Below are 24,459 nucleotides of genomic sequence, written 5' to 3'. Positions count from 1 at the left end.
TCTAGTGCTACAGGATCCGATACACTGTTCTGGCCTCTGCAGGCACTGGACTTGTGTGTACGTACATACGAATACATAATAAATACCAAATAAACATTACAGAAAAGAAAACGCTGGCGTGCCGGAGAGCCTTCTAGTAATCCCAGAGATGCCAAAGTGAGAGGCAGAGACAGGCAGGTCTCTGGAAGCTCAGTGGCCACACAGCATAAGCTACTTGATGGAGTTCTAGGTCAGTGACAGACCCTGTCTCAAACAGAAGTGGAACAGCACCTGAGGAATGAAACCCAAGGTTGTCTCCTAACCTTCAAATGCTTGTGCTTGCCCGGATATACTGTGTGCCTACCCCCTCAAAACATTCTGTTTTAACATCTAGTGACACTGAAACCCAGTGGTGTGGCTTCTAATGGGTGATTTCAAAAGGCTTTGTAGTCATGATGAATTTTAGTATAACCTATCGAAGACAAAATGCTCTTTCATAAAATCCATCAGAATGCCAGTGCATTTGCTAGCTAAAACGTTAGCTGGGTATTCTTTTCAGATAGTGATTGTTTAAAATAAGATTTAAAAGCAAACAGGCAAACGAAAACACTTCTAACTAAATGATTAGCAATCGCCCACTGGGTATGAGTTGCCTTTTGTCTGGCTCTCCAGTGGGCCTCTTGAGGGTAAGACCTATGTCTGTATTTACCACCCTATCCCCCACACCCCCATCAGCATTGTACCTTTTGGATATATGCCAGAAAGTGAGCTTGTTGGAGTAAACGGTGGTTAGACTGTTCCGTTTTTGAGGAACTTATTTACTATTTCCCAACTTGACTGGGAAATAGTATCTATCCCACTATCAGAAGGAGGACCCAAAATTCCCCCCACTCTCAACAGTACCGCTTCTTCATCTTGTCCACACTGCTCATCCTGACAGGAGTCAGGTTGTATCTGATCGTGGTTCGAATTTGCATTTTTATGATGACAAGTGATGTTGAATGTGCTTGCATATGCCCACTGGGTGTTTGCATATGCCCACTGGATGTAGATCTTTTAACAGATGTAAAAGTCTGTTCAAGTTCTGTGTGGGTTTGTTTGTTTTGAGTCACTTTTTTTTTTAAAATGTTTCCAAAGATGGGCCTGAACTCAAAGTATCCAGCAATCCTCCTGCCTCAGTCTCTGGAGTAGCTAAGACAGCAGGTATTGTTATACCTGACATTTGCCCATTTTAAAATCAGATTGTCTGTTTTCCTCCTTACTCCTCCGTCTGGGCATTCCTTACATATCTTGGATATTCTTTTTTATCTGTTATACACTGTGAATCGTTCCTCACATCCCGTGGGCTGGTTCTTCCCTCTGTGGATAGTTTCCTTGTTGTCTTTCCATTTTCATACACCTAGGACTTTCTTGCAGCAAGTTAGCCATAACATGGGTCTTTTCACAGTGACTCAAGGCTCTGGTCTCAGTGTTTCAAAGGACCAAGGGGAACTGCTTCACTTTTTCCTGCTTGGTGACGAAATGCCGTTCCCCCACCCTGAACTTGACTCTCTTAAAATTAGGTCTGGGGTCTTGAGAAAGTGACCACAAAATCCAGAGTATTTCATCAAGGGAAAAAGGTTTGCTTTTCCAGAAGGGTGTGATGCTTTAATCAAACAAGCAAGTATGTCTTCTAGGGGTCTTGCTGGATTTTGATTTCTAACTCCAAGGCGTCCTGTGCCTCACTGGGAATGACCGGCTCTTAGCTGGAAAACTTAAAGCTGAGAACTGAGATAGAACGGAGACGAAGATACTTTGATCTTAGAAAACTGCTGACTGGGAAAGTTTTTTCGGGGCGGCAGCTTTACAAACTTCTTTAAAGACAGAGCTAACCGTGTCTTGTTTAAGTCTTTGATAGAAAAGGTGATGTTTCATTTACATCCCCACAGCGAGAAACCAGTCCAGCTCTTCAGTACTCTATGCGGAGGGAGTTAGGTCCCCCTATTTGCAGGAAGTCGGTAAAGTTTTAGGATAACGCGGTGTAGACTGAAAAGCATCCTCTCAAATTGTAATATATTGAAGTATTAACCTTCAACACCCGAGGCTGTGGCGTTTGGAATAAGATTGTGATACATACAATTTTCTTAAGATGAGATCACCGTCCTGGCACCTAGCTCAGTGTGACTGACATCTTTTTTAAAAGGAGAAATTTGGACTAGGGATGTGCTCATTCTTAAAGCGCTCACCAGGCAGGCATAAGGACCCACGTTTCATCCCCAGAACCAGAAGGAAAAGCTGTGTGTGTGACACACACACAATCCCTACAATGGGGAAGTGGAGGCAGAAGGGTCCCTGGGGCTTGATGATCAGCCAGGTTAGCCAATCAGCAAAATAACAAAGGCTCTCTTCTGCCCCCTACAGGTACATGCAGGCACACACATCAGTTTTCCTGTACACACTCTATGCCAGTACATGGACACAGAAACACACACATGAAAAAAACATGTGAGGATGAAGGAAATGACTAAGACGATGTTTCGGGAAGCCAGTGACTTTAAAAAGTTACAAATTGGATAATTATTTGTAGTTCCCATAAGTTTTTTTTTTTTTTAGAAAGGAGATTTGGGCCTTTGTTTTGTTGTGATTGTTTTGTTTTTGAGACAGGGCCTTGCAACGTAACCCTGGGTGGCCGGGTCCTGTCCTACACAAGCATCCTGAGGATTACAGGCATGTGCAGCTACGCCCAGTGATACTTAGCTCTCAATTGTGTTTTCTTAGTAGATATCACGACTCTGCACATAACCGGTTCTCACCCTCTCTATAGGTCTTGTCATGAGGGGATCAATGGAAGTGACGGCGAGTGACTTTTACTCACCCTGTCAGCATTTCAATATCACCGTGGCTCTCGTAGCTGAGCCGACGAAGGAAGACAACACCACCTGCAACCCCGAAGCCCATCCTGGAAAAGCCACAGCCGTAGACGAAGATCCAGCCGGGGAAAGGTCTCTCAACCACACTTGTAGATTCACGAAAAATACGAACAGTTGCACTCACATTTTCTTGCACTTAGAAATGGATGTGAAACGTAAGTTTGAAAGGAAATTAGAGGGAAAGGGACAATCTTGGTATCTATACATAAAATTAAGAAAGGGCTATGACATTCACCGGAAGTCAAGTTACTGAAGAATTTCGTTGCCGAAATGATGTAGTATGTCTGGTCTCTGTGCACGATGAAAAGCCGACAAATTTAAAGGTTCTTTTAAAAGGGTTAATATCCATACATGATTAAAGTTGGCTTTTAGCCAGTTCAGCACAACCTCTCTCAGAGCTGACTGGGTGAAAGGAGTTTTCTCATGAGGTGCTGTGGGGATTAGGTGCTTGGCAGAGGTGGGGGAGATGCCACTGGTTGATTCTGATTCTGAGGGGAAAGAAGTCAGACATATCTAAATTCTGTTCACGGCTGATTAAGTTCCTGACACCCTGTTCTGAATCCCACAGGCACTGTGCCCCCACCTCACTGGTTAAAGTCTAGTGTTAGAAAGCATCTTATGACGGATCCATCCACCGAGTGCCTTCTCTATGGCAGACAGTGTGCTGGGATGGGGACCCAGAGTCAGACAGGAATCAGCTGTAAACAAGTGTCTCCTGGAGCTCCTGCTATGACCGGACTGTTCCCTGCATCTTTTGGTAGTCCTAAAATATGCTGTTTCCCCATGGCTTCAGAATGCTTTTCTAAAGCTTAATCTCCTCCAGAGTAATTATTTTTTAAAACTATGTTTACAGCAAATGCAGATATAGAAGGTGTAACCGCCCCAACTGTTCTATCACAGGAGTTCTGGCGACACTCCCTATTTAAGCTGTAACAGCCACCACCTGGCAGAAGCAGGGTTTGATCCCTCATCGCCATGGCCACCCATCCAGCTCAGTGGGGTCTCTGTCAGCCTTCATGTTGTTGCCCCATCTCCAGGGCTTTTGCTGGACCTTTGTTAACTGGAGGGCACATATTTGGGAGCCCATGACCAAGATGATTAATGGCACACAGCTCTAACTGTTGGGCTGCTGTCCTGTGGCACTGTTGATGTAAGAACATTGATTGGTATCACCTGGAAGTGAAATCAAATGCCGGGAGTCTGAACAAATCCCTGCGAGCCACCTGGCCAATTTCCTCATTTAGTAGCTTCATTTCATATAGGGGAAAGGTGTTCAAGGGAGCAAGTGACCCTGTTCCAGTGAAGGCTGCAAACTCCTTCTTCATTAGAGGCATGAGCTATAGCTTATCAGAGGTACTGTCTCTTTGTATAGATAGATAGATAGATAGATAGATAGATAGATAGATAGATAGATAGATAGATAGAGAGAGAGAGTGTGTGTGTGTGTGCTCTCGCGCACTCGTATGTGTGCATGCATACACACACATGCATGCCATGGCACATGAGTAGAGGTCAAAAGACAGAAACCAGGAGTTGGATCTGTCCTTGCTCCCTGTGAGCTATAGAGATGCTAGAACTGTGTTGGTGAGTACCTACGCTGCTACTAGTCTTTTACTTTTCATAGTGTTTATTTATTTATTTTTTATTTTTATTTTTTGCAGCTGTCACTTGTTCCATGAAGATCACTTGGTACATCTTAGTGCTGTTAGTTTTTATTCTGGGTATCGTCTTTATTATCCACAAAATACTTGAAGACCACAGGAGAGTGCGGAGAAGGCAGAGTAAGTATTGAGAACTAAACGCAGCAAGGGTTGTCTCTGTGAGGGCATCCATTCCTTTGCCCAGGGAAACACATACAAATACCCATTTACCCTTCTTCTCCCATGATTTTGTTTTTAGTTCAGCCAGACACTTATTGTGTACCTACTATGTGTAAATGGCTGGTTCTAGATACTCTAAGGGACTGAAAGCGTAGGGTAGATGCCAACACCCGTGGTTCTATGCCTTTCTATGGCACATGGACAAGAAGGTTAAGGTAAAGAAGGAACTGTCTGGATGGGGGCTGAGAGGGCTTAGTGGAAGTGAGGGCAGAAAGAGGCAGAAGACATGGTGACATTTGCAGAGACCCTGAGCAGAGTGGCCTCTAGATGACAATGAGTATGGACATCACTAGCAAATTCGGATAGGGCAGAACTAGAAGTCTTTGCAGTCAGGATGGTAGGAGCAATGCTAAACAACTTTAAAAATCAGAATGACCGGGATCACCTATCAGGAAAGACAGGAAAGAAGCTCCTGCTGTGTTTCCTGCTGTGCCCTGAGGTTCCTGGTGGAGGTGACAATGACAAGCAGGCCTGCCTGGACTGCCCTCCATGCTAGGCTGCTGTTACCAGGAAGTGTAGACAAATAAATCCCTCCCCCAAGTTTGCTTTTGGTTTTGGTATTTGTCTTAGCCCCTGGATGAAAAATAACAGTGCTATTATTTGTATTTTATGCATGCAAAGGGGAAAAAATGACCAAACTCAGAAAAGTTAGTGGTTTTGTCCAAAGCTGCACAATTAGCAAAGTTACCGTATAAAGATTTGATATCTTTTTTAAAAATTTTCAAATGCGGTTCATATATTTGCAGCACTTAACAAAAGAAAAACACAATTTGTGTTAGTAAATTGATTATGAAAATCATAAAATTTAACTATGCTAATTGAATTCACCCAAATTTTAATACATATTAATTATCTTTTTAATGCTGTACCCAGGTACCTGGTGCTAAAAACCAGATGAAGTAGAGGAGGGCCGGGCTTTGAAACAAATTCAATGTGAAATAGACTGATTCATGTAAATAAAATGTTTTTGAATAATTTTTGCAATCATGAAGTTAGGTTTTTTTTTTTTTTTTTTTTTTTTTTTTTTTTTTTTTTTCTGGAGTAACAGTCTCCTGAAAAACCTTTAAATAAAGGGTTGGGTAGAACTAGTGTAGAAATACATTTTAAGAATATGAAATCGTAAATGAGCACAATCTGAAGATAGTCGTAAAAATAAAAAAACTGTTCTTTGATTAGAATAACTAGATCAGTGATTCCATAATGCCCTGGATAGAAAGAAATTGGGTTTCTCCAAGAAATCGTCTTGACAAATGTAATCAGATATGTAGGCTTATGTGTTTTATGGTAAGGCTAAAAAATTGAGAATAAACATGTCAAAGTGGAAGAAGAAAAAGTTCTGACTATTAATACAAAGAATAGAGCAACAGATAATGTGGTGGGAAGGACCAGGGTTCTGTAACTAACGTTCTGGGAAAACTGATAATGGAAGCATAGAGGTAGACGGGTACTGTAGAGCGTCAGACTAATAGACAGGCAAAGAGAGATCAAAATAGAGTCTGCTTTTAATAGAATAAACTCATTAAGGTTGTATTATTTAATTTGAGAGCTTTTCAATTTATGTGGGTATATCTGTGTTATTTATTTTTAATTTGAAGTAGATATTTGTCTTTAAAAGTTTTGTAAAACAAAAGGTGACGAATTGAAGTGGAAATCTCTGGTTTCTATGGAGACTCAGTTGTGTCATGTGATGTTTTCCTGGAGGCTGTCTTTTTTTTTTTTCTCGTGCAAATATTACCTCCATTTTCAGAACGTTTATTTATTTCTTTTTTTCTTACAACTTTATTTAAAAAAGAGAGATACATGTACAGATTTTTAAAAGCATTTTGGCATAACACTATATGAATATCTTTTTCTCAGTACTTAATTCTTTTAGAGGTTTGATAGTATGCATTGAAATCTTACTAGTTACCATAAGCATAAAGTGCATATAGAACAGAATGTAACATGGAAACAGTCAGAGTTTTCTTGGTGGGTATAGATTAAACATAATGATTTTTAAGTACCAAAAATTACTACAAGGCTATATTCTTAGCTCTTGGATTATTAATGATTTAAAGTCCAGGTGTACCACACTTGAGAGGGTGTTATACACTTATTTTTTTTCCTAAGAAGGACTGAGACTTTCACTTTTTGGCCTTTCTTTTTTGAGCTTCATATGATCTGCGAGTTGTTTCTGGGGTATTCAGAGCTTTCTGAGGCTAGTATCCAACTATCGGTGACTGCGTATTATGTCTGTTCTTTTGTGACTGGGTTACCTCACTCAGGATGATATTCTCTAGATACATCCATTTTCCTAGGACTTTCATAAAGTCATTGTTTCTAATAGCTGCGTAGTATTCCATTGTAAATATACCACAATTTTTGTATCCATTCATCTACTGAAGGACATCTGAGTTCTTATCAGCTTCTGGCTGTTATAAATAGGGCTGCTATGAACATTGTGGTGCATGTGTCCTTATTGTGTGTTGGAGCATCTCTGGGGAATATTCCCAGAAGTGGAATAACTGGGTGTTCAGGTAGGACTATGTCCAATTTTCTGAGGAACTCCAGACTGATCTCCAGAGTGCTTGTACCAGCTTAGAACCCCACCAACAGTGGAGGAGTGTTCCTCTTTCTCCTCATCCTTGCCAGCATCTGCTGTCATCTGAATTTTTGATCTCAGCCATTCTGACTGGTGTGAGGTGGAATCTCAGGGTTGTTTGATTTTCATTTCCCTGATGACTAGGGATGTCAAGCACTTAGAATGATTCTCAGCCATTTGATATTCCTCAATTGAGAATTTTTTTGTTTAGCTCTGTACCTCATTTTTTAATAGGATTGTTTGATATTCTGGCGTCTAACTTCTTGAGTTCTTTGTACATATTGGATATTAGACCTCTATCAGATGTGGGGTTGGTAAACATCTTTTCCCAATCTGTTGGCTGCCATTTTGTTTTCTTGACAGTGTCCTTAGCTTTACAGAAACTTTGTAATCTCATTAAGTCCCATTTCTTGATCCTTGGTCTTAGAGCACAAACCATTGGTGTTCTGTTTAGGAAAATTTCCCCTGTGCTTATGTGTTCTAAGGTTTTCCCTATTTTATCTTCTAATAGTTTCAGTTTAGAGATTTAATGTGGAGATCTTTTATCCACTTGCAGTTGAGTTTTGGCCAAAGAGATAAGAAAGGATCTATTTTCATTCTTCTGCATGCTGAGTGCCAGTTGAGCCAACACCATTTGTTGAAGAGACTGTTCTTTTTCATTGAATGTTTTCAGCTCCTTTGTCAAAAATCAAGTGACCATATGTGTGAGGGTTTATTTCTGGATCTTCTTTTCTGTTCCATTGATCAACCTGCCTATCTCTGTACCAGTACCATGTGGTTTTTAACTCAATTGCCTTGTAATATAGCTTGAGGTCAGGGATGTTGATTCCCACAGATGTTTTCTTGTTGTTGAGGATGGATTTGAATATTCTAGGTTTTTTGTTATTCCAGATGAATTTGCAAATTGCTCTTTCCAACTCTTTGAAGAATTGAGTTGGAATTTTGATGGAGATTGCATTGAATCTGTAGATTGCTTTTGGTAAGATGGCCATTTAAAAAATGCTGATCCTTCTAATCCATGAGCATGGGAGATCTTTCCATCTTCTGAGATCTTTTTCAATTTCCTTCTTTAGAGATTTGAAGTTCTTGTCATACAGGTCCTTCACTTGCTTAGTTAGAGTCACACCAAGGTATTCCATATTGTTTGTGACTATTGTGAAGGGTATCGTTTTCCTAATTTCTTTCTCAGCATGTTTGTCCTTTGAATAGAGGAAAGCTACTGATTTGTTTGAGTTAATTTTTATATCCAGTCACTTTGCTGAAGTTGTTTATCATCTGTAAAAGTTCTCTGGTGAAAGTTTTGGGTTCACTTAAGTATATTATCATGTCATCTGCAAATAGTGATATTTTTACTTCTTTCTTTCTGATTTGTATCCCTTTGATTTCCTTTTGCTGTCTAATTGCTCTGGCCAGGACTTCCAGTACTATGTTGAATAGGTAGGGGGAGAGTGGGCAGCCTTGTCTAGTCCCTGATTTTAGTGGGATTTCTTCAAGTTTCTTACCCTTAAGTTTGATGTTGGCTATTGGTTTGCTGTAGATTGCTTTTATTATGTTTAGGTATGGGCCTTGGATTCCTGTTCTTTCCAAGACTTTGAACATGACGGGGTGTTGAATTTTGACAAATGTTTTCTCAGCAGCTAGTGAGATGATCATCTGGTTTTTTTCTTTAAGTTTGTTTATATGGTGGATTACATTGATGGATTTCCATATATTAAACCATCCCTGTATCCCAGAGATCAAGTCTACTTCATCATGGTGAATGACCATTTTGATCTGTTCTTGAATTCAGTTTGCCAGAATTTTGTTGAGTATTTTTGATGCAATGTTCATAAGTGAGATTGGTCTGAAGTTCTCTTTCCTTATGTGGTTTAGGAATGAGGGTTATTGTGGCCTCGAAAAATGAGTTCGGTAGTGTTCCATCTGACTCTATTTTGTGAAATAGTTTGGAGATTGTTGGTATTAGGTTGTCAATAAATGTCTGATCGAATTCTGCACTGAACCAATCTGGTCCTGGGCTTTTTTTGGTTGGGAGGCTTTTGATGACTGCTTCTATTTCTTTAGGTGTTATGAGATTGTTTAGATGGTTTGCCTGGTCCTGGTTTAACTTTAGTATCTGGTATCTGTCTAGGAATGTATCCATTTCCTCTCGATTTTCCAGTTTTGTTGAGTATAGGCTTGTATAGTAGGATCTGATGATTTCTTGAATTTTCTCAGTTTCAGTTGTTATGTCTCCACTTTAATTTCTGATTTTGTTAATTTGGATACTCTCTCTTTGCCCTCTAGTTAGTCTGGGTAAGAGTTTCTCGATCTTGTTAATTTTCTCAAAGAACAAGCACTTGGTTTTGTTGATTCTTTGAATGGTTCTTTTTGTTTCTATTTGGTTAATTTCTGCTCTGAGTTTGATTCTTTCTTGCTGTCTACTCCTCTTGGGTGTATCTGCTTCTTTTTGTTCTAGAGCTTTCAACTGTGCTGTCAAGTTGCTACTGTATGCTTTCTCCAGTTTCTTTTTGGAGGCACTCAGATCTGTGAATTTTCCTCTTGGTACTGCTTTCATTATATCCCATAAGTTTGGGTATGTTGTGCTTTCATTTTCTTTAAATTCTAGAAAATCCTCAATTTCTTTCTTTATTTCTTCTTTGACCATGCTAGTGTTGAGTAGAACATTGTTCAGCTTCCATGTGTATATGGGCTTTTTGTTGTTTTTGTTGTTATTAAAGACCAGCCTTAGTCCATGGTGATCTGATAGGATGCATGGGAGTATTTCAATCTTCTTATATCTATTGAGGCTTGTTTTGTGACCAACTATATGGTCAGTTTTGTAGAAGGTGCCGTGAGGTGCTGAGAAAAAGGTGTACTTTTTTGTTTTAGGGTAAAATGTTCTGTAGATGTCTATTAATTCTAATTGGTTCATAACCTCTGCTAGTTTTCCTTGTTCAGTTTCTGCTTCTGTGATCTGTCCATTGATGAGAGTGGGGTGTTAAAGTCTCCCACTATTATTGTGTGCGGTGCAAAGTATGTTTTGAGCTTTAGTAGGGTTTCTTTTATGAATATGGGTGCTCTTGTATTTGGAGCATATATGTTAAGGATTGAGAATTCATCCTGATAAATTTTCCTTGTAGTGAGTAAAAAGTGTCCTTCCTTATCTTTTTTGATAACTTTTGGTTGAAAATGTACTTTATTCGATATTAAAATGGCTACTCCAGCTTGTTTCTTGGGCTTGTTTGCTTGGAAGGTTTTTTCCCAGCCTTTTACTCTGAGATAGTGTCTGTCTTTGTCTCTGAGATGAGTTTCCTGTATGCAGCAAAATGCTAGATTCTGCTTATGTATCCAGTCTGATAGCCTATATCTCTTTATTGGGGGATTGAATCTATTTATGTTAACAGATATTAAGGAATAGTGGTTGCTGTTTCCTGCTATTTTTGCTTTTAGAGGTAGAATTATGTCTGTGTGTCTTTCTTCTTTTGGTTTTCTTGATTAGTTATTTTCTTGTTTTTTCTAGGATGTAGTTTCTCTCCTTGTGTTGAGTTTCCCATTTATTATTCTTTGTAGGGCTGGATTTGTGGTCAGATATTGTGTAAATTTAGTTTTGTCCTGGAATATCTTGGTCTCTCCATCTATGGTGATTGAGAGTTTTGCTGAGTATAGTAACCTGGGCTGACATTTGTGTTTTCTTAGGGTCTGTATGATGTCTGTCCAGGATCTTCTAGCTTTCATAGTCTCTGTTGAGAAGTTAGGTATAATTCTGATTGGTCTGCCTTTATATGTTACATGACCTTTTTTTCTTACTGCTTTTAGTATTCTTTCTTTGTTTTGAACACTTGGTATTTTGATTATTATGTGTCAGAAAGAATTTCTTTACTGGTCTTACTTATTTGGAGTTCTGTAGGCTTCTTTTATGCTCACGGTCATCTTATTCTTAAGGGTAGGGAAGTTTTCTTCTACAATTTTGTTGAAGATATTTACTGTGCCTCTTAGTTGATATTCTTCACCCTGTTCTATTCCTTTCATCCTTAGGTTTGGTCTTTTCATTGTGTCTTGGATCTCCTGTACATTTTGGGTTAGGAGCTTTTTGGTTTTTGCATCTTCTCTGAATGTTTTGTCTATGTTTTCAATGTTGTCTTCAGCCCCTGAGATTCTCTCTTCCATCTCTTGTAGTCTGTTGGTCATGCTTGCATCTGTGACTCCTGATTTCATTTTTAGGTTTTCCATCTTCAGGATTGTCTCTTTTTGTGTTTTCTTTATTGTTTCTATTTCCATTTTCAATTCCTTCATCTCTTTGGTTGTGATTTCCTGTAGTTTTTTGAATGATTTTCATGTTTCCTCTTTAAACGCTTCTATTTGTTAATGGTTGTCCTCCCATACTTGTTTAATGGAGTTATTCAAGCTCTTTTTAAAGATCTCCATCATCATCCTGAGGTACGATTTCAGGTCTGATTCTTCTTTTTCTGGAGTATTTGGCCATCCAGTGCTTGCTCTGGTGGGAGAACTGTGGTGATGTTGCCAGGTTGTCTTGGTTTCCATTGCTTAAGTTCTTTTGTTTTCCTCTTGCCATCTTGTTTTCTGTGATTATACATGGTCTTGTTGTCAGTGACTGGCACCCGTCTCTCCTGTGGATCTGAGGGCCCATGGGCTCAGGAAGAAAATTGCTTCTGCGTGTTCAACTTTTAGTGGGCAAGCAGTGAGTTCTGGTAACCGTGACTCAGCTCTGTCTTCGTAGGCTCAGGTGTGGGAGTTCTTGTGAGGCTGTTCTGGGAGCTCAGCCCTCTGCCCACAGGTCCTGAGTACTACTGGCAGGGACCTGGCTCTTTCTCTAGGCCAAAATGGACCCTTTTCCAGATAGCATGATACTTTCTGCTCTCTGAGGACTCCTGATGTGCTCTCCCTGGGCCTATGTGTCAGGCTCCTCTCTGGTCCAGGTGTAAGAGGGTCTGTAGAGTTGAACTTCAAGCACTGTCTTTCTGGGGCAGACTCCGGTTCCCACTGACAAGGGCCTGTGCCTTACTGTGGGCCAGTGTGTTTAGTCTGTGAGCCCAGGCTTTCTGGGTGGACTCCCGACTCCCTCTGCCAGAGGTCCGGCCCTACTGAGGGCAGCAGAGGAAGGTTTTCCACGTGCTTCGCCTAGCCCTCTCTGTGCTTTGGTTACTTACAGTGTAATATTACCAGGCCTGTGTTCCTGGATCTCTGCTGTTCCAGGTGGCAAAGGGCCTGAGCATTTGATTTGATATCATATAGGCATTGAAATCTTTATTTTAAGTAAGTGATGTTATTTAAAAATAATTCATAGTTCTATGTTTCTTGAACTATTTTCTTATATGAATACAATTTAAGAAATAAAGAAACAAGGCAAGAAAATGCATAGAAAGACATGGGTAGTGGGAAGTATGTTAAATTCTTTCAAATATTTATCCAGATGACAAATTTGGTGGCTTTACAGAGGTTTTTCTTACATGTCTAAGCACATAAAGTAATGAAATAACCTACAATACTCATGCACACACAATTAATACACACAATTAATACATACAGTTAATCTAAAATGTACTCTAATTAATCCCTAGTACTGTGCATATCATATCAATGTAGATAAAAACAGTATTTTTTAAATAAGGGCTGATACTTTCATGAGCAGATGGGCCAAAATGATATTTACGGTAACGGAGAAGCCATTATTTTAGAAAGAGTCTGTGGTTTGTTGTTGTTGTTTTGTGGATTGTTTGTTTGTTTTGAGACAGGGACCAGTGTGTAACCCTGGCTGGCCTGGAACTCACAGAGATATATCTGCCTCTGTCTCCCTAGTGCCATGAGGTTAAAGACTTGTACCAACAGGCCCTTGTGTTTGTTACTGAAAGAGAACTTAACAGTAAACGCCCTTAATGTCTTGTTGCTTAACCCTTTGAACTACAACAAGGAAAACAGCAAGAATGTTATTCTGGAAAGGAGGGGGACCAGGGCCTTATTAGGTAGTTCAGACTGACTTCAATCAGGATCCTCCTGCCTCAGTTTCCCAAGTGCTGGGATTGGAGGCAAGGACCACCACAGCAGGCAGAATGTGCTTGTTTGTCATCTAAATGTTTAATTTCTTTTCTTGGAACAGGTAAAAAGTACAAATCTACATCCGTTCTCTTAAGAGGGGGTGACTCTGCGAAGCTTAGTGCTTTGAACGTGAGGGTTATTGCAGGTGAGTTCTGCATCAGGCAACATACGGCACAAGACAGGAACTCCCAAACATGTGGTATCTGTTCAGAGCAAACTTGAGATCCGAGTTCATTTTAAATAGCCTTGGGTTTGGAATAAAGGAACCGTGCCAAACGGAATCCAGCTTGGTACGTCTCATTATCAGGGGACAGTTATGATCAAAGCCACCTCCTTAAATAATGGAAACTTTGCCTAATTGGCAAGAAGAAACTCGTGAGTAGGCAGGGGAGAGAAAGCCATAGGGAATACGCCTGGGGTTTATTTTTAAATGAGACAAGATATCATTATTTCTCAGCATTGCATGAAGCAATTGTAAAGTGGGCAGAACTTCTGCTGGAGCCTTCACTTCGTGGGGCGTCATTGTGTAAAGAGAACTCATAATAGCCTCAATTAAAAAGCCCCCTGTCCTCTCCGGAGGAGCAGGGAGGGACTAAGGGGATCCTAATTAGAGGATCTGTGAGCCCAGATGCTCTGGCTCAGACTTTATCTCTCTCTGATAGTGTGAGCTCTTTCTGAGTCCCTGCTGTCAAAACACATTGAAAGGAAAGACTGAGATATAGTCAGGAGGTGTCCTTTACCTTCACAAAAGAGAAATGATTTTTTAAAAAACTAGAAGTCCAATCTAGGACCTTGGGCATACCAGGCAGGCACGCTACACCCATCTACCCTTTCTAAATTTTGAGGCCAGATCCCATTACATTGCTATAATTTACTGTATAGTTAAGGTGGTACTCAAACTTGTGATCCTCCTGCCTCAGCCTCCTGAGTACCTGTTACAAGGCCTGGCTTCTGTTAGTTTTCATTTTAATCTCCTCCAGTCTGTGTGACAATTCCTAATCTCTCTCTCTCTCTCTCTCTCTCTCTCTGTGTGTGTGTGTGTGTGTGTGTGAGGGGGGGGGAGAGGAGGAGGAAGAGAGAGAAGGGGGAGGAAGAGAGGGAGAGGGGGAGGGAGAGGGAGGAAGGGAGGAAGGGAGGGAGGGAGGGAGGGAGGGAGAGAGAGAGAGAGAGAGAGAGAGAGGAGGTCTTCCAACATAGCCCAGACTGGCCCTCAAGATTATAGTTATCCTGCCTCGGCCCCCCAAGTGGTAGGATTATGCTTGTATGCCCGGCATGAGAGAATATTTTGGACTCCTTGGAAAGCCACAGAATGGAGTGGTATTTACTAATATTCTTTGTCTCCAGTGGGTGGACAGTTCCTTTGCACTTGTGAAAAGATAGAAAAGGAGGCTTCAGATCTGCTGTGTAAACTCTTATAATGACAAGAAACTAGACAATGCCCTGTCTTCTACTGCAGGGCAACAGCAGCCGCCTAGAGATCCACTCAGCATATCCCTGGGGGATCATGTGCCCAAGGCTTTTGTTAGCTACTGAAACAGGCAGTCATCCTAAATCTGGGGAAAAATTAGACTATGTGCACCTAAGGACCTAAATTTAAATAATTTAGACTTCCTAGTGGGTGATAGCAAGTTATTAAGCCGTGGTTGGTTAGTAAACATTAGCTAAACAATGTTTGGTGTCAGCTCTATGAGTCAAGTCAATGGAAATTTTGTGTGGTTCATGAAAATTTTTTAATTAATAATATATCCAAAAACAGCCCATAGAGTTGTTTGAAGGAGAAAAATAGATTTTTAAAGGGGAGTAATGGTGATCCTTCTGTTTGTCGGCTTTCTTATGTAGTATACCTGCCTGTACCTCAGGAATGGTTTAACCCAGCTCTGCCGAGGTTTGTAGTTGCCTGAGAAAGCTTGGCCAGTTCTTGTTCCTGGCCATAATTTTGAGCACAGCAATCTTGTCTGAGAACAAATCAGTTGTTCCCTTGTCACTTCATATAATTGGAGAAGTCACAAATTTTAAGTCCTGGCTAGCCACAAGATGAACCTCACAAGTTATATTTATGAGCCTGTGGCTTTCCTGCATCCAAAAAAAAAAAAACAAAACAAAACAAAACAAAACAAAACAAAACCCAGTCTTGGGCCTGCCTTCCCTCAATGGCTCTCAATCAAAGCCCCCTGACTTTATTACCAGGCATATAGCTTTACTGTTCAGTGCAGAGCCAGGGTGATGCCTTTTTTTTTTTTTAAAGACCAACAATTCTTTTGAGGCTTAGCATCTTCAAATGAAGAAGAGGTGGATTTCTTTTTATTTATATTCCTTTATCCTAAATGCCCCCCACCACCCACCATTCTAAGTTGTTCTTTTTTGAAAGAAGTGGAAAGAAATTCAAAGCTCCCCTGAGCACCATTTTTAAGGCCGCTCTTTGTAATGATGGATTACAGGCAGCAGGGTGATAGGGGTAAGAAAAAAAAGAAAGAAAGAAGAAAATGAGTCTCTGGTAATGCGGTAGCCTGAGATGAAGAAAGGGAACGGGAAAAGCTATGCCTTTGTGCCACATTCAATAGTCCCCAGTCAGTGCGAGCCACCCCCTCCAGAGAGCCTTTGAGACTCGAACTACAAAACTAGAATCGTCACACAGGTACCCACTGCGATGGAGGGAGACTCATCCATCCCCCAAACATCCACCCTCCAAAAGAGAAACAAGGAGAGCTCCCTCGAATGCCCGACACGTGTCACGTGGCAGACGTGGGCCCCTGATACCTTCCTCCATGTCGGTGTTCATTTCCTTAACGTCTCATTTATCAGTTATCGTCGTCACCTGGGTGATGACGTGTTTCACCCATCCTTGTATCCTTCACGGTAGCATAGCTTTTGGAAGGCCGTTCACTCATGATAAGGTTTATGAAACAGCACAGCCCTAGGGGGACGTAGGTATAGGAAAGGTAAGGCCAGCAAGAAATGAATCCTGCTAGGTGTAATGGCCCACACCTTTAATGTCAGCACTCGGAGGCAGAGACAGGCAGATCTCAGTGAGTTTGAGGCCAGAATGGTCTACATAGTGAGTTTCAGGACACTCGGGGCTACATAGCAAGATCCAGTTTCAAAAGAATATATATCAAAAATAAAATTTAAAATCAAGAAATGAATATAAAGAATGGAAAAGGTGAAAATGAATGCGCAGGATAGTACGGGCTCTTAACTGCTGAGCCATCCCTTCAGCCACTGCCTCACGTTTCTGAGATGAACAGGAACCCACTTGCATGCTGGGTCTCTGACATCGGTACTTCCACTCGGTCCAGCTGCCGAGGGGGAGAAGGTGTCATTCCATATCTTGCCCCCAGTGATGAAACTATCAGAACCCAAAGCTCTTTGTTCTTAACTCTCTTTACTGAATACCCACAGCAAATACTGGTGCCTCAGGCCCAGCTCTTCCTGCACCGAGCCCCAGCACCGTTACAGAGAATCCAGGCTATCTTAGAAGGGAAACCCTTGACGAATCCAGCGCTGTATCCGTGCTGTTCTTTAACACAAATGAATTTACTTAAATATATAAGCATTTCATTCTTCCGCTGATGAGAAAACGAAGTCTAAGGGGGTTTATGGTCAAAGCAACCGAAGATACGCAGGCACAGAGGGTTTATAATCTGTTGGTCACTGGTTTATAGGCAGTTCCCAGAGACAGGGTTTAATCACTTCTGCCCAATCAGCGTGCTCTGTAGCACAGTATTCAATGGAGTCTCGACCTGGGGATCAGGCTGGTTCCCATCAAAACTCTTCTTGCTCTTTATATCTAACCCTGGGAATGGAGATGAAACACATTCCCTCTAAAAGGCCGTAGCAGCTTCCGTGACACCGTGAATCCTCGAAAGAGACAGTTTGGCATTGGCTAAGAGCATTTTCTTTCCTGCAGTTAGTGTGGGCGGGTCCTAAGTAATCTAGAGAAGAGAAAATTGACACTTGAAAGAGGCTTGCTTAGCGAATGTCAAAAGTAGGTGGATGGCCCAATTCATAGTATCCCCAAATAAAACTAACAGCCGTGTAAAGTTATAGTTCCCAGCACGTTTATGACCAGGATAATAAAGACTATGCAGGTTTCAATTTTCTGCCGAACAGAAGATAAATGACTTGTGCCAGATGTTTTGGCAACTAAGCAAGATAACATGAAATCTTAATTTTTACTTGCTTAACTATTACCCTTCATATTGATGACTCTTAAAATGCAGGTTGGGTTCATAAAACAGGGAAGGTTATAGCTATTCGCATGGTTATAGACTGGCTCAAAATGCAAAAGATGGCTCTTTTTCTTGAAGGAAGAAATTCGTAAGTGTGAAGAGTCCACAGCTGGAATAGAGTGATTTATTCTAGGCATCCACTGGATGTCTTTATGTGACAACCATTTATACCAGCTCTAAAAAGAAGGGCTGCAGAAAATATGCTTCCAACATGTCCTCCATCTTTTCCCAGATGGGCCCTGCCTGGACCCTCTACCTACTGACAACAAAATTAAGTCAGTAGGTTGTTTGCAAATAGGAGGACCCGAATTCAGGAATAGCCAGGACCTATTTTTAAAAAGTGCCGACAGTGGTGACAGAGACAGGCAGATCTCTGGGGCTCACTGGCCGGGGAGCCTAACTTAGGTGAGACCCCAGGCCAGTGGGAGACCCTGCTTCAAAACAGCAGCAGGAGGGCTGGGCCTGAGAAGAAATGGCACCTCTGGCTTCTACATGAGTACACACATGTTCACTTGTGCATGCACATCCATGCATCTGTACATACTCACCCACCCACTCCCAAACCTATTACATGTAGAATGTGTGTGTGTGTTTGTGTGTGTGTGTGTGTGTGTGTACTGACCAAGTAGTTTGGAGACAAGCACACAAAGGAATTGATGGGAAAAACAGACTTTCCAAACATGAGGTATAGATATGTTCCCCTGTGGGAAATGAACCGATCTTGGACAGAAAACCCACCAGAAACAAAGTGATGTGAAAACCCCTTGCAGGTTAAATGGTGGCAACACAAAGTTACACTGGAAGGGTGAACTGAGGTTAGACCCCAGATGTCCTAGGTCCAAAAAGACCTTTGAACAGTAATAGAAATCATTGCAGGGCAGCCTGGACATCACCACAGGCAGTGTGATAGGCTTTATTCTACTGCTGGAAGTCTGTCCTGTCTGTGAGATTCAGTCAGGCCGATATCCACACTGGGGTACTTTTTAATTTTTAAAAGCTCTTTGGAGGTTCCTGAAAAATGTCAGATGTTTGGGAGAGAGAATTGACACATTCTTGAAAAGACATTTGTGATGTTTTCAAATACTCCTGACAGCCCCTGTTGCCTTCACAAGCATTGGTGAATTTATAGAATTTGAAAGAAACTATTTTCCAGTGTCTTGTGAAAGGGAAAAATATATTCACTTGTCTTGGTTGTGCTGAAGAAGGTATTTAAATGACACACATTTGACTTTGGGTGTTTTTTTTTTTTTTTTAAATCAATTCTTAGAGGCTTTGCAATTAGCATAGGAGTTGCATGTCTTTGGAGACTAGGAGAAACCGAAAATATTGTAACACTAGAGAATATTCCAGTCCAGCCATCATTTTGACAGGTCGTAGTTTTTGATACTACATTATGGTTATTCGATGCTGCGAAGCATCCACAAACCGAATCCACAAGCAGGCGGTGAGCAGCCTGGCTCTCTAGTCAGGAGAGCTTTATTAATTCTCCTTGATAATTATTTCATTTTATGAGTAGGCTCCTTTGATATAACCTTTAAGAGGAGCCTTCAAATCTCAGACTGCTGAAGGCCGCCCAAGATGTCTTGTTAAGGGATGTCTAAGCAATTATTTGCACAGAAAATTTATTCTGAAAGCTTTCATGTACACCCATGTCAATTTGGAAGTCTAGAACATCCAGGCTCCCAGGCTTCTGGGAAGGGGGGATTCAAATCTAATAGATCTTAGACAGAACCCAAGAACCTGAATTTGTAATAATTGCCGCTGGTGAAGTTCAGGCCGATTGCTATATTAGTTTATGCGGTGTAACCAATTACCCTACACAGTGCCTTAACACAATATATGTGTGTAATCTCTGCTTCTTTGAGTTGCTCCTTAAGTGGGGATGGCTTAGCTCAGAGACAACCAAAGCAGAATTAAACAGTCGGTCATGCCAAATTCTCATCTAAAAACATTGCTTCCAAATTTATGCCTGGCAGAACTTACTTCTTTGCCATGATACAAGGACCTGTGTGGGCCTGTGTTCTGGAGGCCTTACACGGAGATCTCTGGTCCAGTTAGGTGCTCTGGTTCAGGTGAAGGGGAGAGAACTCAAGTTGGGGCTTGGGGGAACCCGTTCTGCTGCTTTAGCTACTGGTGCTGCCCTGCTTCCTTTCCACCACTCTCTGAGGACGTCGGCCAGGCTGAGCCAGCAGGAGACTCCAGGGGTGTCTAGGAGAGCTTCTGGCAGTGGCGATTTCGGGAGAGCGGATCTCTTCCCAAGCGGTAGTGTTACAGCTCTTATGACAGAAGCTCTCAGATGATGGAGTAATTCCTGCACACCTTTAATCCTAGATAGGCTTCTTATAAACAGTTTTGGGATGGTTCAGGGTCTGACAGCCTCCGGTACTTCCTATTGGCTTAGCCTGAGAGCTTGGGAATACCTCATCTACATATTTGGGGGCGTGGTCCTGCTTACATCCTTACCTGGAGGAGGAACTTGGGGCATGACCTACATGAACTCAAACCTCTCTCCAGGGGACTGTTCAGGGGCTGTAGCTAAGTGGCCTGATCTCCTGGGAGACTAGGAAGCGTCCTGCTGTCCCTTAGGGTCCCCAGGGCTTCATTTATCTCGATCGAAAATCAGGGTACCTTCACTGTGCCCCACAGTATCCCAGGCTGGTCTCAAATTCACAGCCCTCCTGCTTTATCCCCAGGAGTGACAGGCACGTGTCTATCCCTGGTTCTTTCTTGCATCTTCTGGAAGGTGGTGACATTGAAAGATGGGGACAGAAGGTATCCGGGAATTTTGATGTGAGGCTGGGCTGACAGAAGAGGTGCCCTAGGTATGGTTAGTGTATTTACTGACTACGAAATAAAATCATAGGATGCCAAGTACAAGGGTCATGTGAGGAGATAAGAGGGATGTGGGGGCTCCAGGCCCAAGCAGAGACTGTGTTTCCGATCTCATTGGACCCTTTTGGTTGGGGAAGTTTTGTCGTCTTCCCCTTTAGAGGACTAAATGATGAATGAATGCTACCTTTAATGGTGACTCTAGCAGGGCTTCAGGTCACAGTCTCAGGAAACAGAGTAAGAAGGTGAAGCAAGAAATAAAGGCACAGACACAGAGCTGTGTGGAGCAGGTTAAAAGTATTAGAACCATTGGGAAGAAATCGAATGAGTGATAGAAAGTGCCCGAACCCTCTTTAGATGAAGGGCAGGGCAGTCTTCCAACACGTCCATATTACGAGTCCCTTTTGCCTTGCTATTGGCTGACACAGCTCTCTGTCTTGAACTGTAGAGACCACTCAACGGTTGCCCTTAGTGAGGGTCATGGAAGCGCTTCCCTCAATACCAGAGCTTGAAGTCACTTCTGCTGTGCACCAGCAAGATCAATACACACGGTGAGTGCTGCTCAACCCTATTGACTACTTGACTTGTGCATTAGAAGCCAGGATGGACTAAAGGAACTCCTGTTGACCCTCATCAGCATTTCTGTCTGGGTGGAGAAAACAGTTGTGATAAACTCCAGAAGCCAGCTCACTGGAGTTGGGTGGCAGAAGCTAAAGAGCCTATTTTCTCCAAGATTTAGGGAGGATCATCAGGCTAATCTCTTAGTCTCTTAGACTAATCTCTTAGCCTGTTCAGCCATCCCTGAAACGTCAGCTCATCTCTTACATCACTTGCCTTGGAGTTGAGCCACAAGTCAGTCAGAGAAGGAGAAAAGGGAGTGTGCGATTTGTTCGGTTGAACCCAGTCACTGAAGTAAAAACGTTACATTTAACATTGGATAGTCTAGGTGACTATGCCTTGACTTGATATATTCTAATTGGAAACGATAATTGGAAACGATGCTCAAGAGTGTCTTAGAGATGCTTCAGCAAGTATGCAGTCCAAGGCTACAGTGACAATACGGTCATGTACAGTATATAAAGATGGGGACAGAAAGGGGTAGAGAATGGCATTTCTGGAGACCTTCTATTGTGTTTATCATGGCTGGCTGTGTCACAAATTCGTAGTATCAGTCCAGGTTCTAGCAGGAAATTGGCATTTTGTTCGAATTGAATCAAGCAGTCAAATTGAAAGTTTTGATAAAGGGTATACTAGGCCAAAACGTGGAAACTCTGGAGGAGGGAAATACGTTTGTGTGGGAAGAACCATCTGATAAGAAGTTTGGCCTCAAAGGCTACCGTAGCTTTTGGTTGCCCTGAAGAGAGAAAAAATAAGCCCTTGGCCTTTCCTTTCTCAGCTATGCCAGTGTTCTCCACAGGGACAGATACACAAAGCCAAGCTGAGGTGGCTTGTGTAGCCTCCTGCAGGGTGGTAGGATGGTGGAAGGAAGCAGAGAGCAGATCTGGAGATGTAGTTGAAGATCCTGCCCAAATGGTCAATATGCAAAGTGGAAACCTAGTGACATGGACCCTTTCATGTTCCAGAAGAAAGCGGGGGGGGGGGGGTCAGGGGTCAGGGGTCAGGGGGCAGAGGGCAGGGGGCAGGGGGCAGGGGGCAGTGTTAGTACTGTCAGGGTTTGCTGTTGGCCAGAGATTTCTAGACCTGATTAATGAGTGTGCCAAGGAAATGTTCCTGAGCTCTGTGTCTGGCACCTCCCAAGCTGGTCCTCAAGCAGGGACTGTTCAAGCTCACAGATGAACATGCTCCACTTTGGTCATTCACCCCAAACACAGACTTTGTGTCAAGAACTCTACTCGCTGGCAAAAGTAACAAGGAAGTTGGGGGGGAGTTAGAGTAGAGAAACTCTATGTTTGTTAAATAAGGAATGTTCAGTGACAGCAGGGTCTAGAAGTGCTTACAATGGAGACACCAGTCAGAGGACAAGATGCCCAGCGCTTGCTAGATTCTCAGTACACACGGGAAGTAGAAGAATCATCCACTGCTGGTCTCCCATTACTGTGGGCTGTCATAACAGCGAGAGACCTGAACCAATCTTACATTTCCACCTAAAAGAAGCCAAAGGCCCTGTGGTAGCGGGGGCAAGAGGAATCTCTAGGTTTCTTCTGCCGCATGCCTGCAAGTTTCTCGTTATTCCAATGCTTCCCTTATAGGGATAGAGTAGGGGCATCACTGTATAACGCAGTTGTGAATAGAGGACCTAGTCACTGACTGAGGGATGTTGAAAGAACCAGCATTTGAGATGAATGATTTGAAATTATTCTCCGCCAATTCTAATGCAGGCGATACTTTAAAAACTATTTAGGTAAATAGTACTTGTTTTCCTTTGAAATAACCTTTCAGGCTATCCTTGGACAATCTGGACTGAAGACGTTGAAGACAAATGAGAATTTTATTTTGGACTGAGTGGGCTGCTCAATTGGTCCAGCTTGGAAGCACTGATAGGAGAATGGCGGCGCTAGAACCCTGGAGAGCGTCCGTCTGACCCAAGAGATCAAGGGAACAAGAGTGTGAGTCACGGAAGGAAGGCACGAGAGAGCACAAGGGTGCTCACCTTTACCACCCCACATCATCCTGTGCACTGTGGATCTGAGCAGTCAGTCAGTGACCATGGATGAAAATCCTCTCTCACTGGGTCATGCTGCAGGTACAGAACAGTCTTTCCTACGCAAATAATGAGTTTATATTTGGCACGTTATGTAAGAGGGACTGTGTATTTATTCATATTTGCATTTATAAATCTTGCCTCTTTTTGGCATAAGACTGTTTAGAAAAACCTTCAAAGATATTGAAATAAAAAGAATTTAAATGATATGCCTTGAGTATTTGCATTTGAGAGCAAATGTTTCCCTGATGCTTTTGGTTCTCATATTTGTTAAAGCCATCATGGGTATCAGGAGAAAGCCTGGGTATCAGTTTCAATGAGAAACACACATAGACATGAGACCAGTTCTTCATATTGAAAAAAGAAAAAAAATATTTTCCAGAATTAAGATGGAACATGGCCAGCCTTCTGATATGATTATGTGACTAAAACTGTGTGCCTGGATAGCAGAAGTGAAGGCCCCATTCTGAACTCCTTGATCCATCTTCTATGAGGAAGTTAATAAATCCTTTCCTGACCTTCCTCAGAAACAGTCTCAGACCCCATGGGAGAGGTGGTTCTCTCATCCCCGAGCATAAACAAGCTGCATCCTTGTCTCCAGAGATTCGGGACAGTTCCAGTCATAGAACTGGAACAAATAGGTCTCACCAGTTCCCACCCTTACTAATCATCATTATAGTTTCCACCTTTGGCCCTACCATATCCTCTATTCCTCAGCAAGCACACTCTAAAGCACACTCATGTCCTGGGCTGCTGAGAGAGCTCAGTGGGTAAAGTGTCTGCCGTGTAGACATGAGGACCCAGGTTCTGATCCCTGCACTCAAGAGAAGCTGATCACAGGCAGGCCTGTAACCACAGCACTGGGTGATGGCGACAAATGGACCCTGGGGAGGACACGAGAGAGCAAGAGGGTGCTTACCTTTGCCACCATTCATGTCTTCATGTCTCCAGCTCCAGACTTGGGGAGAGACACAGTCTCAAGAACCGTGGCAGAGGGCTAGGGAGACGGCTGAGCAGGTAAGGGTGCTTTCTATCAAGCCCGAAGACTTGAGTTTGATCTCCTGAAACCCATATGGTGGCAGGAGAAAACTGACTCCTCAGGTTGTCCTCTGACCTCTAACTGTGCACAGTGGCATGTATGTACACAAATATGCACACAAAATGTAAATAATAATGATGATGATTAAGTGGGAATAATAGAGAAAAACACCTGTCATTGACCTCTGTGTGCACATGTGCACACATGCATTCTCTCTCTCTCTCTCTCTCTCTCTCTCTCTCTCTCTCTCTCTCTCTCTCTCAGTGGTCATTTTCATATAAGGCTGTTGAACCACATAATTTTTATTTAAATAAGTTA

At 42.2% G+C, this 24,459-nt stretch overlaps 1 protein-coding gene across 1 annotated transcript in view; it reads left to right on the top strand.

Moving 5' to 3' along the window:
- Positions 1-20,995, top strand: part of TMEM156 (transmembrane protein 156) — a gene marked incomplete at both ends in the record, with an annotated part of 34,012 nt that extends 13,017 nt beyond the window's left edge. The window contains 4 exons of the mRNA XM_080926194.1: positions 2,783-3,043; positions 4,550-4,669; positions 13,444-13,527; positions 20,889-20,995. Of these exons, the coding sequence (XP_080782320.1) occupies positions 2,783-3,043; positions 4,550-4,669; positions 13,444-13,527; positions 20,889-20,995 (572 nt within the window). The remainder of the gene's footprint in view (positions 1-2,782; positions 3,044-4,549; positions 4,670-13,443; positions 13,528-20,888) is intronic.
- Between the last annotated feature and the right edge of the window lie 3,464 nt (positions 20,996-24,459).

Source organism: Micromys minutus (genome assembly GCF_963924665.1).
Source record: "Micromys minutus genome assembly, chromosome: 1".
Taxonomy (NCBI): Eukaryota; Metazoa; Chordata; class Mammalia; order Rodentia; family Muridae; genus Micromys; species Micromys minutus.
Note: the sequence above shows the minus strand (reverse complement) of the source record. Positions and strands in the feature narration are given on the sequence as shown.